This window comes from Phycodurus eques, chromosome 7 (assembly GCF_024500275.1).
Source record: "Phycodurus eques isolate BA_2022a chromosome 7, UOR_Pequ_1.1, whole genome shotgun sequence".
Taxonomy (NCBI): Eukaryota; Metazoa; Chordata; class Actinopteri; order Syngnathiformes; family Syngnathidae; genus Phycodurus; species Phycodurus eques.
Window position 1 is genome coordinate 12,926,364 of NC_084531.1, and position 14,204 is coordinate 12,940,567.

Consider the following 14,204-nt stretch of genomic DNA (forward strand, 5'->3'; position numbering starts at 1 on the left):
CAGTAAGTAGCCACCTCCTAGCTTGGTCCATAGCCGTCACGGAAACAAAAGCTGTCCTCTGCATTGGCCCTGCAGTCGATGCAGGCCAGTCGTAGAGGCTCCCAACAGAGGGTGTAAAGTGCGCTGTACTCACTCTTGATTCTTGGGATGTTTTGATCAAAACTGAAGTTATTACGACATCTAGTTTGAGGTTATGAAAAAAGTGCATAATATGATCCCTTTATGGCATGAGTCATGACTTGAATTCCCCCCCCAAAAATAATTCTCACTCTCCTTTTTTTTCCTTTTTAACCTGTCCTGTTCAGCTGCATCTTCATGCAGAATAGTAGATCTTTATGCTGGAACAGTTTTTCTGAGCAACAGTGGGAGTGTGAAATACAGACTTCTTATCGATCAATTAATTATGACCAACTGTACATACAATCTATCTGCAGGCAAGCAAATATTCACAAATTAAAAAGCTGTATTTGGCGAAATTGACGATTTACCTTTCATTTTGATGGACGCCTACATTGAACGTGCGAAGGCAAGAGTAACAAGATGTTATGAAATTGGGATGGCCATATCGATCCCTGCATGTTATATGTAGCGAGCACAGGCAGCTGCACCTCAAAACACGAGGAGCTAAAGGATGATGATTAGTAGCCTGGAAGCCTAAAGTGGTTCCATCAGATGACGGATGGCCTGACAACTGCTCATAACCCTGCGGGCCTGAAGCAACATTTTTCCTCTTGGTCACACACAGATTTGAAGCATGAGTGTGGAGTTTTTATTTTTTTTAGGTTTTATTTTTTTAAAATAAGATCCAGGTGTATTGTGAATTAATATTCCACTCAGTTGCGGGCTGCTCCCCCACGAGGGAAATTGACCTGCTTCAACACATTAAGGCTATAACAATCCCGAGATAGATTTCCGTTGAGGGCAGAGTTGCTACTGCTCAACACATGCAAATCCAAACACATGCTCTTGAAAAATACACTGCGGGCTCGCTCACATGAGGCTCTGGAACATAGCTCAGAGGGTTGAATGCATATGAACATTGGAAGGTGGGAGCAAGTAAGGGCAAAAAGAGGAAGTCTGCCCACCTTCCTGCATCAGCGCTGCTGCACTATGAATTAAATGGCGAACTAAAATCGGATGGATGTCTGAGAGCAGCTGCGCCTCGAGTCGAAGAGAATAAAGTCTGCAATCTCTCTCTCTTTGTTTGTGTGTATGTGTGCGTGCACGCGCGTGCATGCGTCAGTGTGGGAACAGCAGGCCTTGCAGCAATTGGAGCTCTGTGTACTTAGACGGCGAAGCGGCTCCATTGTTGTAGCGGAGCTAAGGTGATGAGCCCAGGCAGCCATGTAATCCAGCTAAAAAAAAAACACAACAGCGGCTATATGGACAACACACTGATTCTGGGATGACTGTGACACAGTCCGACAGGTTGTTTAGAAAACTGACATGGCAAAAGAACATTGTGATTACAAAATATGTAAGTGGGTGTGTCTCGTTTGCAGTACAGTTTGCTGTTTTTCCATGTTTTCATTGTAACTTCCTGTAGACTGTAAATTGTCAAATAGGTGTGAATTTGAGTGTGAATGATTATTTGTCTATATGTGCCCTGCGATTGACTGGCAACCAGTACAGGGTGTATCTCACCTCTCATCCCAAAGTCAGCTGGGATAGGTTCCAGCTCAACTATTACCCTAATGAGGACATGTATGTGTACATATGTATCACGACTCTACTAGTCTCAGTCTAGAGCTGACGTTTTCCCACTTGTAATGTGGCAAACTCCAAAACCCACAAGACATTGAACAGATCAGACAAGACAGGCTAAAAACAACAAACGTGGAGGAGAATGATGTTCTCCTGTATTTACGTTTAGGCATGTGTTCTGTAAGGCAGCGTAAGGGGACACATTTATTTTTTAGAGGAGTCTGATAGCTTTAACAACAGAAAATTGACTGCTTTAGCAAAGTGGACACAATGGAGTTTATTACTGCAGCCTCCACAGCTAAGGTACAGTGACGGGGAAAGCTAGTGTTAGCATGCCATGTTTATTTTTGTCATGTTGTAATGTGTTGCTGCAGCCGAACTAAACAAATCTGCTCAAACAATGAGCACCCAGCAGTCATTTACTGTACGTCGCCTTATGGTGTTGACTCTGCACGCTTGAAACCCTGGCTGACCTCGTAGTACCTGCCTTTTGCCAATAAAAAAGCGCCAATAACAACTACAGCCATACTGAGCCAATTAGGTACCTTGTACAGGGGTTCCTTGACATAGTGGTATGAAAAAGTGTTTGCCCTCCTTCCTGATTTCTTTTTTGCATGTTTGTTGCCCTTAAATGTTTCACATTATCAAACAAATTTAGTTAGTCAAAGACAACACAGGTAAACACAAAATGCAGTTTCAGTTTTTATTATTAAGAGAGAAAAAAAAATCCAAACCGAGATGGACCTCTGCAGAAAAGTGACCCCCCCCCCCCCAGCCCCCCGTTAAAACATAACTTTGGTTTATCATACCCGAGTTCAATTTCTTTAGCCACACCCAGGCCTGATACTGCCACACCTGTTCTCAATCAAGAAATCATTTAAATAGGACATGCCTGACAAAGTGAAGGCGACCAAAACATCCTCAAAAGCTAGACATCATCCCCAGAGCAAAATAAATACAGGAACAAATGAGAAAGAAAGTGATTGAGATCTATCAGTGTAGAAAAGGTTATAAAGCCATTTATAAAGACTTTGGAGTGGCCTAGTCAAAGTCCTGACCTGAATCCTTTTGAGATGCTGTGGCATGACCTTAAAAAGGTGGTTAATACTGGAAAACCCTCTAATGTGGCTGAATTCAAAGATGTAAAGGGCCAATATTCCTCCACAGCACTGTAAGAGACTCTTTGCGAGTTATCGCAAATGCTTGATTGCAGTTGTTGCTGCAAAGGGTGGTCCAACCAGTTATTAGGTTTAGGGAGGTAATCACTTTTTCCACACAGGTTAGGTTTTTTTTCGCCCTTAATAAAACATTTTTAAAAAAGAAATCAGGAAGGGGACAAACACTTTTTGACACCACTGTACAACATTTCAGTTACAAACTGCATGCAATTAACTAGTTTACCAATCTGCGAAAGAATACATGTTCATGTGGCACAAGAACACAGTCAGTTAAAGCCATACTGTTTTTTTTATTTGATTGGTTATATTGGTTCTTCAAATATTTACTGAAATTACAACTACTGCGGTAGCATAGGTTAGTAATAGACCACGACATGTTCCGACTCACGTGCTATACAAATTTGGGTCACGTCGCCGTCGTGGGAACGGAACTCTATTGTAAACTGAAGACTGCCTGTAGTAGAAAGGAGAACGTACCTCGCTGGTTCTCACGATCAGGCGGTACTGATACTGGTCCTTCAGATCTTTGGTGTCATCTAGTTTCTCCCTGCGGATGCTCACGGCCACGGGACCCAGCTTTTCATCGGTACCAAAGTAATTTGCATGTTCTGGTGGAAAACAAAGAGGTTTGGTATATTAACATGATAAGTAACAACAACACAATGTAGAATAACTCTTAGGAAGAACGCAGAACAATATTGAAACTTGTTGTCAAACTTCACATCTATTTCCTCCATCTGCTTATATTTTGTCACGAGGATTCGTGCAAAAACCATGTAAAATTTTCAAAATTATAACGTTAAGAAATATGAAGAAACTTTATCTGGATTTGCACCAAAATACACGGTGTTCCCCACAAATGTGACACCGTTTAAAATATGAATATCTGAGTAATCACACGTTGTAGGAAAACAAAATTAAACAGGCTTGGCATTGAAAAATGATTTTTTTTATTCATCTTAAGTCCAACAACATATTATATAGGTTTTAAAACCAATTTCTCAAAAAAAGCACAAAGGTCGTTTCATTGCTAGTCAATGTCATTTTTCACCCTGGGGAAAAAAACAAAAACAAAAAAACTAACCAACCATCCATCAATTTTCCGTACCGCTTATCCTTACTAGGGTCGCAGGTGTGCTGGAACCTATCACAGCTATCTTCGGGCGAGAGGTGGGGTACACCCAGGAACTGGCCACCAACCAATCGCTGGGCACATATAAACAAACAACCATTCGCACTCCCATTCACACCTACGGGCAATTTAGAGTATTCAATTAACCTACCATGGATGTTTTTGCGATGTAGGAGGAAACCGGAGTACCCGGAGAAAACACACGCAGGCACAGGGAGAACATGCAAACTCCATACAGGCGAAGCCAGATTTGAAACCGGGTCCTCAGAACTGTGAGGCAGATGTGCTAAGCAGACGTCCACTGTGCCGCACATTAAAATAACATTAATCTGAATTAGTTTGTACACATCTAGTTATGTCATTTTAGATAATTTGAATGAGAATTAGCTGTTATTTGACAATTGCAATTATGTATTTTTTTTTTTGTAACGCCCGGTATAATGCTCAACGCCTCCACAAAGATTTTCAGAACTTACTAAACGGTCTTGAAAACATAACATCTTTGGCAGTGTTAATGGTAATTTACAAAAATCTGTGCCCCTAAGGTGAGGCAGAACATTCCAAATTTAAATAGAAAATTGCTAAAAACAAAAAGTGGTTTTAACAACTTTCTAGTGCTGGGCGATATATCGTGAGGCTCGATTCGATCGGCATTTTATTAATAATCGATATGGAAAAAAAAGGATAGTCTATTTTATTTTCTATACTTTTCACAACTCACAGAGACTTCCACCAACAAGTAAGGAGAAGATGCTAGCGACTACCGAGCCATAAATAGTCCCAAAAAAGTGCACGTCTATCATTTGGAAACAACTGTAGTCTGCAAAACGTGAATAACAGATGTTACGAGGAAGACTGGCATATCAGTTAAAATCACCTGAAGATGAAGCATATTATCGAGTGCGATGCATGTATCACGTTAAAGAGAGCCGCGACTCCGTGCCGCTCCTGTAACGTAAACAAAACAACGCCGCAGACCCCGTAGCGATCAAGGTGGCGTGTTATTACGATTCTCACATGGTTTCTAGGCAGGACACGCCCTGCTCCAATATCACTGGCTCCAGGACAGGCACTGCTGCACTGCATTGGCTGTTGTATCCCTTTAGAACACGCCCTACTGCTTCCAGACGGGAAAAGATGTGACTTAAGTGTGGCGGCGTTAATATGTTTCCCACTAACCCTAACCCACTCTAATCCTAACCTAACCTAAACCACCTTAAGCCCCAACACTAGCCCTAAACCTAACCATAACAAACTTTTGTTTTTATTTCATACAAATGTGATTCATGTTTGGGATGGTCTTTTATTTCATACAAATGTGATTCATGTTTGGGATGGTCATCTCGTTACATCTGCGTACACCTGCCCTTGACGCAGGAGCCAATCATGTTGCAGTGGGGCGTGTCCTGCCTAGAAACTATGTGGGAATCCTAAGAACGCCGAGGGTTGAAGCGCTTGTTTTTGTGTTTGCTCCGTGAACGGGGCGGGACAATAACAAGATAGTAGTTTGCCAATCAAGAACGAGATAGAAAGTGTTCATGGAGATTGTTTACGTTAGCATTTAGCATCTAGCTTCTTTGTGTGCGCAATCATGCAAATAGTTTCAGAGTGGGCTGCCGTCACTGTCTGAGCTAACTGTTCTGGACTGTGGGGTTTGCATTGCGTGTGTGGCATTCTCAAGAATCGGTCTTGTATTTCTATTTTTATTGACTTTATTTACAGATCACCGCATTGTATTCATTCCACATGATGTCACATTTCTTCTTCTTCTCTTATTTTTCTTCTTCTTCCGGCAGACTGGGCATGTTTAAGTGCATTGTTGCCACTTACGGGTTAAGTGATGAACACCTACAGCAGAGCCAAACCGTAGGAAATACATTCAAATAACAAATGTTGAAGCCATAATGTATTAACGATTACATTTATAGAGCAATGATTATGTTGTGCAATTGAGCAGTGTGCAGAATTATTTTTATCATATTACATAATATACTGCACTAACTGTCCCGCGCTAATGTTCTTGACATCATTTAAAAAATATGGCAATTCAGAGAAATTGTTCTGGAGGTGAATTTATATAGGTTGGCAGCTCTGCAGTCATAGCCATAAATGCAATTTTACTAATAATTGGATTAATATCTGTTGTTTCTTTCGGCTTCCGGCCTTGGTTTTCTAATTTTTTGTTGGGGGTGGGGTTTCGGTCAAGAATTTTCATTTCGGTGCGTTACTAATTTTGAGATCATTATATTTTGAAATACCTGAAGGGAAAAGTATTTCTTTGTGATGTTAATAATTGTTAAATAAGCCTTCTGCTTGATAATGTGTATCAATTTGGTCTGGTCCAGTTTTATACATGTATAAACTTCAATACAATAAATGTGAAATTCCCAAATTCAGGCCATATCGCCCAGCACTACTTCAAGTGCTCTTATAGTTGTAACCTCATTCACACGATGCGTGTTGTCATGGGAAGAAAGTTAGCGCCTCAACAGTTTACTCATGGAGACTTTGACAGCGCTTCAGGGAAACAAATTACTTGAGACGAGTCGTCGTTCGGCTGATTTACTGCTTTGACTTGCGAGCAACAATTTGAGATATGAGTGCTGTATGGTGGTAGTGAACTCAGCTCACTTCACAACCCGCAGCAGTTTGGAAGCTCGTGAAAAATTCTTCAAGCTGTTTAATGCCACTCCCAGTTAAAGTTTATTGTCAAACTAAACAAAATTACACTTGTATTTCAAACAACCACAAAACTTTGCCTCCTAGTCCGCGAGCATAATGCTAGCACATAATGGGAAATGCTATAGTGGGGCTAACGAATTGCACCTAAGAGGCAGTGCTATAATTCTTTAGGGAACAGATATTTGAAAACAAACGGTGCAGCAACACGTAGACAATGTAACAATACTCAGTGGCATATATTCTTGTCATCTGTGAAAAATGACTAAGAATGAGTGACTTACAGTAGTTGAGTTAAACACTCGTTTGTCTGCATGACTCTATTATACTGCCACCCAGTGGCCAAGTCACACACAACCGTAAGAGCAGTAATGAGTTAATCATTATGTAAAAACTGTTTTATCTACATTCTGTTTTAGTACATTATTACTGTTTTCTTAAATCTACGAACGTATCAGAAGTGAATTCTAATTGATTCAGGCCCCCCTATAGAAGAAAAAAAATACTGAATCAGATTTTTCCCATTCGAATCACAATGAATAAAACAATAACATACTATTTACTTTATTCTGACAAGAGCTACAATGCTGCCACTTTAATCGTTTACAACCATCACTATTTTGACTCAGTATGTGTCGCTTCTGCGCATGTACACAATGAAGCTTCACCGAGATCTCCATAAAGTTTGTGGGGGGGGGGAAAAAAAGAGCTCTCCGCTGAAAGAGGCGATGGTGGCAGATTGAATGGGAGAAAGTTGATCAAACACAGCATGAAAGATGACGAGAGCAGCTAGGTAGCCGACAGGCTAGCTGCAAAGGGAGCAGCTTGGTCCGGTCCATGAGGATTTATGGCACCGACAAGCGCAAAACAGACACTGTATTCTACCTGTGGCCAAGGTACAGTGATGGATCCTAGTCAAAGTAAGTCATTGTAAACGAAAAAGAAAAACTTTTCTGTACGGTGACGCGACAGCTAAAACGTGTCAGTGAAAACGTACGCATACTCTCTTACAGTTCAATAGACAGTTTTCAAATAAACAAATTGGACTTTTCATTTGTTGGACTATTATTTCGGAATACAAATAGTGGATGGGATTTTAGGGGGTGAGTCAGAGCACTAGTTTTTATAAAGTACAATATTATTGAGTGCTATTTTCCTTATTGAAATAAATAAATAAAAATTTTTGGGAGGAGTGGGGGTTGAAACAGATTAAAGGCATTTCTATGTATTTCAATTGCGATGGCGTAAAAGTGTTTTTAGTTAGGGGCGTGGTCACGAAACAAATAAAACTTTTATCTCAAGACACCACTGAAAATAACATTGAAATATTAAGATGAGAATTGTACCACATTTTCTGACAGATTTCACACAATTAATACAAGCTGGACTACAACTATTAAGGAATAAAGACGTCCCTACTAGCGTTATAAATCCAGGAAAAGGATAACGTGCTGCCACAGGACACCCATTAACATTCTGTGACTTGTTCTGAGTTATCCACACACTTCACAGGGCATCCTGAGCGTCCTACTCTGAAGGTTCCAAGCTAAGCCCCGCTAATGCCGACACCGCAGGCGGAGTGGGAGTTGAAAGAGCAATTCTCCAGACGGTCGGGTAGGAATCTTGCTTGACAAGTGTTCCTCCACAACAACTGACGAGCAGACAACTAGGATGAAGAACTCATTCCATGCGAGTCAAGTCTGCTTTGCTTCTATGCCATGTCTTGTGGTGAAAATGTCAGATTGTTGACGGGCATTCGTGACATGCACGCAGGGCACGTAGGCATAACGCAGGAGAGCCGAGTCAGAGGAGGAACATATTTTTGGAACGATAACCTTTATGCGGTTGCGCGGCCTCTGGGGGACTGTCTTGCTAAATGCGTATACACACGCACGCTTTCTCACACATTTGTGCTCGCAACAGCATCTGCCACTAATTAGGATGCTGCCAGATGATATTTGCCATGGGGACGTTTCAGAAACTGCAGACCGTCTTATGAGGTGATAATGAGATATGTCCACATGTACACACCTACTTCATATCTGGACTTAGTCTTACAGGGAGATTCAAACAATTTGCCATCATTTCACAGTCCAACAAAATAGCCAATTCCCGATCAAATGAACTAAAATCTTTATGTTGTTAAACACGAGTTTATGTTTAACGTTAGATTGTTTTACTTTTACTTTTTTCAGTGTGAAGAATGACATTCACTAACAATGAAAAGGCATTTTGTGAGTTTGAATATGCTCAAACACAGTCAAACGTGTGTGCAGCGTACATTTTCAAGGAAATTCAATAGAAATACTGTACACCAGCTGGAAAGCAGATTTGGACAATCAAAGCGGAAACCAAAAATGAAACAGTGTGTCGTGTGAATATCTTTGAATATCTTTTATGCTTCAAGATGAAGCCTCTTCACTGGAATGTCATTTGCCTTGGAGCATAATTCCCAACCACTGTGCCGTGGAACATTATTGTCTATACAGTGGTGCCTTGAGATACAAGTTTAATTCCATCCGTGACGACGCTTGTAACTCGATAAACACTCATATCTCAAAACATCTTTGTCCTTTGAAATGTATGGAAATGCCATTAATCCATCCCTACCTCCCCAAAAAACCCAACCGTAAAAAAAAAAAAAAAAAAACGGTCATGGGTGTGTGTTCTGGTTGTTGATGTGTCTCGTACACACCTACTCCTGAGAGCATCTTCACCACCTGTGCCTCGTTCACCCTAATTACCCCTTGCATTTAACCTCGTGTCTCATTCGGTCTAGTCGGCAATTCGTTGTACCTTGTCTTCGCGTTCCAGCATTCCTTGTTGCAGTAATATTAGGCGTTCTTCACAGAGGATAAAGAATATATGCCTGTGAGTATTGTTATATTGTCTGTCTACATGTGTTGCTTCATCGTTTGTGTTCAAATAGTCATGGCTTAAAGTCTTATAACACAAGGACACCAATGTTATTTATTTGCCTGTCTATGCCGTTTTGCATTGTTTGTTCGCAATGGGCTAAATGGACTATTTGCCAAACTGCTGCTTTTTGTGATGTGAGTTGAGTTCACTCATACGAGTGACTCGACTGCGCAGTAATTATTATTTATCCAATTCATGCTAGTGCAACAGCTTTGTATTCAGCTTAACAGGCCAGAATTTAACACAGAGTAATTACATTTATGAGTAAATTAAGACGAGATCATCATTATTTCTGTATTTTTTTGTGCTTTTGTCTTGTTTGGTGGTGTGCCATGTGATTTTTCAATTGTAAAATATATGCCATGGCTCAATAAACGTTAAGAAACACTGGCATAGGACATAGTTACTCAGATATTCATATTTCAAATTGTAACCCCTGTACTTCTTGCACTGACAGAAAGGAGTTTCACTGTTAACTTGTCACTGTAATCGTGCGGATAAAAGCAATGGTGTATCATCAGCTTTAAGTTTGTGGTGGATTAACACGTAATGAAAAAGAAAATCTAGGAAAAATGCCAGATTGGCTCACATCGCAATGCTCAGGCCCTGCTGGATATTAACTGTCACACGATGAGCTGGTGGGACTGTCAGTGTGGACACACTGGCAGAACAGAACCGCAGACAGTGTCAAATCTCACAAGTATGTCTAATGATGATTCTGAACGTTTTATGATCATAGTCGCTCTGAAAGCATTTCTGTGCGACTTACCTTTCCCATGGAAGTAGTCTCTGTAGTACCTAGCCCCCAGATCAACATGCTCTATGCTGTACTCTTTCAGTCTTTCCAGTCTCGTGACCTGCTGTTCAATAGGTGTCTCCACCACGGACACGCTGGCGTTACATCTCCTCAACCAACCCATCACTCCATCTCTTCCTCCTTCTCCTCGCTCCGCTGATGAGCTGAGGAAGCTGATGTTCCGTTCCCCGTGGCCCCCCGTCTCGTTGAGGAAGTGGGGGCAGCTGAGGAGCAGCGGACTTGAGCTGTAGGCTCTGGGAGGAACGTCCGTAGGGTCCACGACCATAGAGGGAGTGGTTGTGCTAGGGTCTAGGCCCAGAGTTAAATCCTCAATGCTGGCGTATATGTGTTCATTCCCGCTAAGAGCCAAGGACCTGGACGCAGATAGAGACACGGAGGCGGCCGATGCCCCTGTAGCCGTGTTCCTCCTCTGGGTCACATAGCCCCGTTGAGCTGCGGCCTCGTGGAGGTCAAAAAGGATACTCTGTGCGTCGTAGTGGACAAAACTCTTTGGGCAAACCCACGCTTTGTAGGGAACATCGGATGAACCCCGTCCTCCATCTTCACTTGTCTCTCCTTTACCACCGTCCTGCTCCGCTCGACTGGCGCTCCGAAGTTTCCGGAACAACGACGATGTCCCAAGTGATGATTCCGTGCCGCCGCTTTTCTTCCTCACGCGCTCACCTCCATCCTTCCTTCGCTCGTCCCCACTCAGGGTAGAACCTGGCGAAGGAGTGCTGGTCGGTTGGGAGTCCGCCGTATGTAGCAGCTCTCTGAGACGCGAGGGTGCTGAGCTGCGCTGGTCGGGCCTCTCCTGGTGGAACTGGGTGAGCATGTCGAAAAAGCTCTGCTCGGGGATCCCCTGGATGTCGATGGAGGAGGTGCTGCCATACTCTCTGAACAAGGTCCCCATCACTCCTGCGCCACGGACCTCCACCTTGGCGTGCAAAAGAGATGTGTTCAAACTGTTAAAATATACAACTTTACACTATCCATTTTCTATACCACTTGTCATCACTGGGGTTAAAGAGTGGGAGCTATCCTAGCTGGCTTTGAGTGAGATTAGGGGTACACCCTGGATTGGTCATCAGTGAGTTGCAGGACACATAGAGACGAATCATCGCTTGATGTGTGTGCCTTGATTGGCACAGCGCCGTTACTTTACACATTCCACCCTCGCGTCGTGCTGCAGCTTTTTGGCCGTATTTTATTGAGTCGAGAATATCGATGTTATTAGACTTTGGCTGTTTGTCTACGATGATACAACTGCGATGATCTTCGCCCCAACGTGGAGCCGACCAACGGTCATATTGGCAAATAATGCATCCAGCAGCAAATCTGTAGAGAGGGACGAGAGTCGGCGCGAAAAGAAATTCAGTGAAGCGAGAGAGAGGACTAAATATAAAAGAAAAATTGAACCAATCCTTCTCCTCCTGTTACTCGCCAAAAGCCGGTTGTTACAAAACTGCAGTTGTTTGTTTACATTCTAACTCGGCTTGTAGCAAACGTGAGCGACGCCATTCACGCAAGATTACAATTTCAGCATCCCGGCCAGAGACATCCATGATCCAGGCGTTCTCATATTGGTCGTTGGAGACTTCAATCTTGCTCCTCGTCTACTAACAGCTTCAGAAAGCATTTGGACTGTTCAAAAAGGAAGGAATAAAACTCTGGACCTCCTGTATGTTAAATGTCAATGTAAAGGGAGCTGTTGTAAAAATATTTTGTGTATTTTTTTTATTGTTGTATTTTTATTTATTATTTTAACTATTATGTTTTATGTGTTATCGACAGCACATTGTTAGAGCTGTGGTCATTGTTGAAGTGCTCTAGAAATACAGTTAAGTCGAGTCCTAATTCTTGCCATGAATAGCGAGAGCACAAGATAGCAGTCTCACCTCGTTCTCATCCTGTTCACTCAGCGTCACCTCACTATTGGAGCGCTGCCTCAACGGTGGGAGGACGCGAAGGCTCAAAGGTGAACCTCTCTCAGTGGAATACGCTCTGCCTCGGAACTCCACATCTTTGGACCACCGCCGTGGCAACCGCGCCACTCCGCCTCGTACCAACCCGACGTCCGACGATAGCACCGACGACGACATGGACGTGGAGCAGTCGTCGCCGTTGTGATGGCTGCTCATTTGACCGTTCTCAAGCAGCGACTCTCTGGACTGGGCCCGACGCGGGGGCCACTCTGCGATCCGAGCGCGGACCCCCATTTTAGGCACTGAGATGCGCGGCTGCATGGTCGCATCCATATGGACCGGGTGCCCATTGGAGGTGTGATGAAACGGCACGTGTTGCGGGAGCCCGCCTTCGCCACCCCCGTCCAGAATGTCTGAGGAGGTGCAGGTCACCCCCCTGTCTCTGTAGCTGTTCATGGTGCCCCAAGGGAGCTCAGGGCAAGATGGAGGCCAGGTGGGCAGGGGGCTGGCATCCCATGTCAGGAGGGATGCAAGAAACGGAGAGGAAGGGGGCCCACACACACTGTGCTGTCTTCAGTACAGCCTCCAGCGTCCAAAAACATCACTGTTGTTCTATGGGGCCCACTTCACTGATCCATGATGGACCAGCCCTCTTTCTCCTTCTTCTTAGGTTATTTCAAGTCCAATAAAGATCTGCGAAAAGAAAACCAAGCAGAACATAAGTAAGCATTCACTCTGAGAGCACAACACGACATAGCTTTTGTGACCTAAATTCTTTGCAGTGGAAAACTGAGCACCAATTCTAAAAAAGAGTAAGTCATAACAGTAAAACAATGTGAGATGGGCATAGAAAAAGTCAGACAGGATAATAAGGTGCAGCAATATGACAGAGGATTTCTTCCATCGAGGCTAATCTTCTGGAAGCTGACACGGGATGTTATCTTTCACACTGTGCACTGAAGTGCACATGCAGACACATATGAACGTTTGCATACCCCACAGGCACGATCTCCCACGGCTCCTCTCCAGAGTGAAACCACTGCACCGCTCGGCTGATACCAGAGCTACATATCCACATCGAGAGCATTCAGAAAGAGTAGCGGCACGTAGTCATGACTAAGCATCTGTATGTGAAAATCTGGAGGTGTTAAGACTGAAGCGAGAGAGGTGCGTGTCTTGGTATTTATTGGTTTAGTGGCGGGCTACTTGCAGACTTGTGTGTCCTCAGCAGAGTTCACATCTCAGCATAACTATTAACTGTTGGGCCACACGGGTGCGAGCAACCTCAATTCCGCTGATATGACCTGTTCATTGATGCAAAATCCTTTCCAGAATTCAGGCCCTTTTACACAAATTTTCCAATGCAACCGGGGGGAAAAAAAAGGTCTACTTAAATGCTTCGTTCCGGTCATTTAACAGCAAACTGAAGGTCTATCAAATCGAATGCCTTGGTTATCCTATGTTCCACTGATGTCGACTTCCAGACTAACAATTTCATAAAATATTGAGCTTTTTCTTTTATCAAGAAGATGAAAGACGTTTAATGTTCTCTTTGATGAACAATGCTTTATGAGTCAACAGTGATGTTATTCTTGGTCCCATGACAGCTTTCCTCATAAACACACAGACGCCACACACTGTGACCAAATTTATTCACAGCTGAAAGATTTTGCCTATGGTAAAGCAAAGGCAACAGGCTCCCACTCTGATCACGCTTTCTGCTCATCCAGAGAGCTGTCCTGTGATCCAGTATCAGGCTCAATCCCAGATTATTTTGACGCAGCTGCAGGCACCGCAGAATGGCTTCATTATGTGCCTCGGAGAGGAACGATGGGGGCGGGCATGCTCTGATCTTTACCAATGACTTCTGT

At 43.1% G+C, this 14,204-nt stretch overlaps 1 protein-coding gene across 6 annotated transcripts in view; it reads right to left on the minus strand.

The window, feature by feature from the left end:
- sipa1l3 (signal-induced proliferation-associated 1 like 3) overlaps window positions 1-14,204 on the minus strand; it is a 111,983-nt gene that overhangs the window by 45,725 nt on the left and 52,054 nt on the right. For all 6 annotated transcript variants that reach the window (XR_009768929.1, XR_009768928.1, XM_061682090.1 and 3 more), the window contains exons 2-4: window positions 12,307-13,026; window positions 10,382-11,345; window positions 3,360-3,490 (exon numbers count right to left, since the gene is read on the minus strand). Coding sequence is in view for 4 of the 6 variants with exons in the window: in XM_061682090.1 (XP_061538074.1) it covers window positions 3,360-3,490; window positions 10,382-11,345; window positions 12,307-12,789 (1,578 nt within the window). In the remaining 2 variants the exon portion in view is untranslated. The remainder of the gene's footprint in view (window positions 1-3,359; window positions 3,491-10,381; window positions 11,346-12,306; window positions 13,027-14,204) is intronic.